The 5,201-nt window shown below is 44.3% G+C and overlaps 1 protein-coding gene across 1 annotated transcript in view; it reads left to right on the top strand.

Annotated features, from left to right (window-relative positions):
• The first annotated feature begins 1,918 nt into the window (after positions 1-1,918).
• LOC104994121 (2-acylglycerol O-acyltransferase 2-like) overlaps positions 1,919-5,201 on the top strand; it is an 11,548-nt gene continuing 8,265 nt past the window's right edge. The window contains exon 1 of the mRNA XM_010847585.1: positions 1,919-2,009. Coding sequence (XP_010845887.1) covers positions 1,919-2,009 — 91 coding nt within the window. The remainder of the gene's footprint in view (positions 2,010-5,201) is intronic.

Here is a 5,201-nt window from a genome sequence, read left to right as displayed (position 1 = left end):
CCAACTCTCACATCCATACATGACCACAGGAAAAACCATAGCCTTGACTAGATGAACCTTTGTTGGCAAAGTAATGTCTCTGCTTTTGAATATGCTATCTAGGTTGGTCATAACTTTCCTTCCAAGGAGTAAGCGTCTTTTAATTTCATGGCTGCAATCACCATCTGCAGTGATTTTGGAGCCCAGAAAAGTAAAGTCTGACACTGTTTCCACTGTTTCCCCATCTATTTGCCATGAAGTGATGGGACCAGATGCCATGATCTTCGTTTTCTGAATGCTGAGCTTTAAGCCAACTTTTTCACTCCCCACTTTCACTTTCATCAAGAGGCTTTTTAGTTCCTCTTCACTTCTGTCTGACTACACAGAGGCCCAGAGAAGATGTGTATCTGGACACTGCATATATTCTGTTCAAAGTCTACATTGGTGCTACAGTTTTGTGCAAAGCCTGGCACTACTGCCCTTTAGCTTGTGCAATCACATTCCCAGCAGTCCCTCTGGCTTATGAGTCTGTGGGAGGAATAAGGGCACAGGGACAGAGACCAGTGAGAATGTTGTCATCTCAGTCCATCAAAGTGGCTGGCTGTGGTGGTGGAAAGCAGCTTTCCATCGCAAAAGATATTTAAATCAACAAAAGAATAGAGCATGAACTTGATGAAATGATATTTAACGACTTGTAAACATTTTCACGTGTACTCACTACCATTAGGAAAGCACTGTAACCACAATAAAATTTCCAAGGCACCTAGGCCATCAGCCATGAAAGGGAGAGTCATAAGCACTGGATGACCAAGATATTCCCTGTGTGACCACTTTGCAAAGCTCTGTGGCTATGTGGAGACTGGAGCCTGGGCAGGTAAGGGGAAGTTAAGTTCAGTTTTAGACAGGCTGTGATGGAGGTGTCAAGCAGACTGTGAGTGAGGATGTCAAGTACCCACTTACATAGTCAAATCTGGAGCTTGTGGGGAAGTCAGGGCTAGAGATACAGTTTGGAAGTGTTCGTCCTGAAGACAGATTCCATGGCAATGAGCCTGGAGGAGGTCTCTGAGGCGGGGAGGATGGAAAGAAGAGAGAAGGTCCAAGGACTGAGGGGACAAAAGGGCCCTGAAACACTTAGCCCGGTGAAGGATAAGAGACTCTGTGGAGACCCAGAGGTAGACGGAGGGGCAGGAGGGAAACCAGGAGAGCGTGGTGTCCACAGATCAAGTGGTTTCAAGGAGGAGGGAAGAAACAGTTGTGTCTGAGGCTGCTGAGAGGTCAAAATGAGAGCTGAGAATTGATCACTGGATTCAGCAGTGTGGAGGCCAGTGGTGAACTTGTCAAGGGCAGTTCCATGGAACAGTGGCATCTGAAGTCTGGAAGAGAGAGGACAGAATGGAGGAGAGGGCATGGGAATCAGACGGCTCTTCTGTGAGTTTTGCTGTTCAGGCAAGCTGAGGAAAAGGTGGCCAGAGAGGAGATAGATAGTGGGGCCTGGAGATATTTATATGGGAGCTCATAATTCCTATTTGTAAAGGGGAACCGTGGACCTGGCAGGTGAACGGAGATAATTACTGCAGCCAAATAGTTGTGTAAGTGTAAAGAGTGCAGGCTTGCCCTATACTTGCTGCTTCAATTGCCTAGTAATGGGCAAGATTTGAGCAAAGGTGATCTGGCAGATAATGTATTGCCTGAAGAGTCCACTGCACTTCTCTTTCTCTGTAGTAAGTTTAATGAGGCCAGGTGATTTTGAATATTTCACCTAGGATACTGCTCCCTGCCAGGGTAGGTGCAATGAGATTCTACAGCTGGCTGGAAATCCACCCACAGTCTCCCGCACTCCCACAAATGCTTAACAAGCTCTGGCAGCAACAAAAACCAGCAGGTGTCTCAGACCACAGCAGAGCTCAGAGAAGCCTCCAGAGGAAGCAGAGGAATCAGCATGGTGGAGTTTGCACCTTTGTCTGTGCCACTGGAACGCAGACTGCAGACCTTCGCGGTCCTGCAGTTGATCTTCTCTTACTTGGCCCTGTGTAAGGAAAGCTGAGATGGATTTGGGAGGCCATGGGCACCTGCCGCTTTGGGTGTACATGGTTCATTGATGGGGGAAAGATGCAGGTCCTAAGGTGGATGCTGAGCTCAGTGCCTGGGGATCACCTGGGATAAGGGACATCTTGCTCACGTGGCCTGAGGGAGATTTGCCAACGGGAGTGTGTCTGACTGTCTGCCCACCTCAGCTCAGCCTGGGACCTGGGAGTTCCCAGAGGAGGACAGAGAGTCAAGTAACCTTGGGCCTGGAGCTAGAAGGATTGCAGCTGAGAAAAGGCATCCAGACCCTCTGATGCCAGGAACAGTAGCTTGTACCTTGACCCTTATCTCAAGGACAAATGGGATCCCCAGGAGAACTTTAGGTACAGGAGTGACAAAGTCCAATCTATGGGAGACAAGCTGTAATTTTCGGATCTTCTGTGTTGGGGTGTTGGGGGAGACAGATGACAGGGAGCAGCTGTTAGCAAATCAGATTGGGTCTGCTTGTGGGAAGAAGCGGTAAACACAGTAACGCTCCTATACGGACACTGGGTTGTGATGAAAAAAGTGTAGGCTTCATTACAGGAGCCAGTCAAGGAGTCCAGAGAGTTAAGGCTCAAAATGCCTGAGAACTCTTTGATTACCAGGGAACGGTGTCTAAAGACTGGGTGAACTAGAGATGCTGGGTGCATGATCAACTCCTAGAGAATCGTCTGATTGCTTGGTGGTGAGGTAACTTGGAGTCACCATCACCAGCCTTCTGGTTTTCCCTGGTCTGAGGTCTATGGGCTGGTGAGCAACTTCTTCCACCTGCTGGGAGTTCACTATCTGCAAAACCGCTCAATGATGAGTCTCAATATTATCTATGGTTCTTGGGAACAAACTAAAAATCTTTGAATTTGTGGAATGGTTAAATGTTATTTATTTTCTTGATTGGGACTGTTTTCTTTCTCTGTTTATGATTTCTCTTTATAACTTTATTTTTGAAATTTGGTGAAGGCTTAGGAAGCTGAGGATTTTCTACAAATAAGAGGTAGGCAGAGGACATGAGGGATCTTTTCCAGGGAGGCTGCATAGGTCTTGCTTAATTACAAGGTCACAATCTACATCAGATGTCACCTCATAGACCCATGATTGAAAACTAGCCCCCTGATTGTTTTTGTGTTTGTATAGCCCATGAGCGAAGTATGGCCTTTGCATTTTAAATGATTTTGTGCCTATGCAATATCCTCCACATTGCCTCTTGAGCCCCAGTGTCTGAAATGCTTACAATTTGCCTCTTTAAAAGATTACTTCTCCTGGTCTAGGGAAGCTGGCAGTGGGTGGAGAGAAGGGGCTCTTTTCCAAACATATTAGGAGATGAATCTACGAGGCAGAATGTACAGGCCATCAGGAAAGTAAGTTTTCCCAGGAGGCGAGTAAATATTGCACATATGAGCAGATGGTTCATGCTGGCCTAGCGCAGTTCTTTGGGGAGGGGCAAAGATGTGGCCAGAAAGGTCAACTGCGACCTGTTACTCAGGACTCAGGCCCCAGCAACAAGTACTTTCCAGTGGGCTACTTGTTTAATCTGTTTCTTTCCTGTTCTCTAGAATTCACACACTCACGCAGGAAGGTAAGCTCCTTTCAGATAGTTGGTCTTGTTCTCATCTGCATCTCCATCTCCTAGAAGAGTTGATGTTGCTAAATGCTTGTTGAATGAATGAATGTTGGGATCATGATATGGACATGATAGTAGAATTGAAACCACCACTCATCCCACTAGCTTTCTGTGTGAGGTTAGCCCACCTCAACACCCTCTTTGGGTCTCAGTAAAGTGGGGTTTTGCATCTTTTCTTCTTGGTGTTATGAGGGGAAAGAAGGTGTTTTCTTTCTTTAGGGGCTGAAAATGCACCCAGGTTAGGATTTTGCCTGCTGACAGTACTTAAAGGAGAGGCCAGAGTGAGGGAGATGTTTAGATTGGCGGGGTGGGGGTGGGGGGTGGTGTCTTTCTGATCAAGTAGAAATGCCCACATTTTAAAATTCTTTTTTGTGTGTGAAAAACAAATGCTTGCTATTTTAACACATCGAAACAAAATGTGTGTTCTAAAAGTCAAAGATTTCCCCCAAATCCTACCCTACAATGAACTGCCATTAACAGCTAGGTTATATTCTCTTGATCTGAATGGAAGTTCTAATTTCATGGGTACAGAGGTTCAGTTTACGAAGATGAAGAGTTCTGAGATGAAGGTTGATATAGTTACACAACAATGTGAATTAATTTAATTACACCAAATTGACTCTCAAAAATCATTTCATGTATATTTCCAGGAGGGGGATTTCTGGGTCCTATTGTGTTTTAATAGTTTTATAAGAAATCTCTATACTGTTCTCCATAAGGCCTCTTTCATGAGCCCATAATTTGGAAGGAGAGAATCTCCCCAATGTTCATAATAGCACATTTACAATAGCTAGGACATGGAAGACACCTAAATATCCATTATAGTAATGCATAAAGAAGATGCCATAATACAGGCAATGGAATATTACTCGGTCATAAAAAGGAACATATGAACGTCATTTTCAGTAACATGTATGAACCTAGAGATTGTCAAACTGAGTGAAGATAGCCAAAGAAAGACAAATATCACATGATATCACTTATATGCAGAATCAAAAAGAGGTACAGATTTAGTTATTTACAAGACAGAAGTAGAAAAAAACATGTGGTTACCAGGGGATAGGGGGAAAGGATAAATTGGGAGATTTAGATTCACAACACTACTGTATATATAATAGATAACAATAAGAATCTGCTGTAAGCACAGGGATCTCTACTCAGTGCTCTGTAATGATCTGTATAGGAAAGGAATAAATTTAAAAAAAAAACAGGGTCAATATGTGTATGAGTTTAACAGGTTTACTTTCCTATACGACTGAAACTAATACAACATGTAAATAAACTATACTCTAAAAAGCAGAGACATTACTTTTCCAACAAAGGTCCATCTAGTCAAGGCTATAGTTTTTCCAGTGGTCATGTATGGATGTTCGAGTTGGACCATGAAGAAAGCTGAGAACCAAAGAAATGATGCTTTTGAACTGTGGTGTTGGAGAAGACTCTTGAGAGTCCCTTGGACTGCAAGGAGATCCAACCAGTCCATCCTAAAGGAGATCAGTCCTGGGTGTTCATTGGAAGGACTGATGCTGAAGCTGAA

The sequence above is a fragment of the Bison bison genome, unplaced genomic scaffold, assembly GCF_000754665.1.
Source record: "Bison bison bison isolate TAMUID 2011002044 unplaced genomic scaffold, Bison_UMD1.0 scf7180017864251, whole genome shotgun sequence".
In the NCBI taxonomy this organism is placed as follows: Eukaryota; Metazoa; Chordata; class Mammalia; order Artiodactyla; family Bovidae; genus Bison; species Bison bison.
This window is presented reverse-complemented; position numbering and strand designations above follow the sequence as displayed.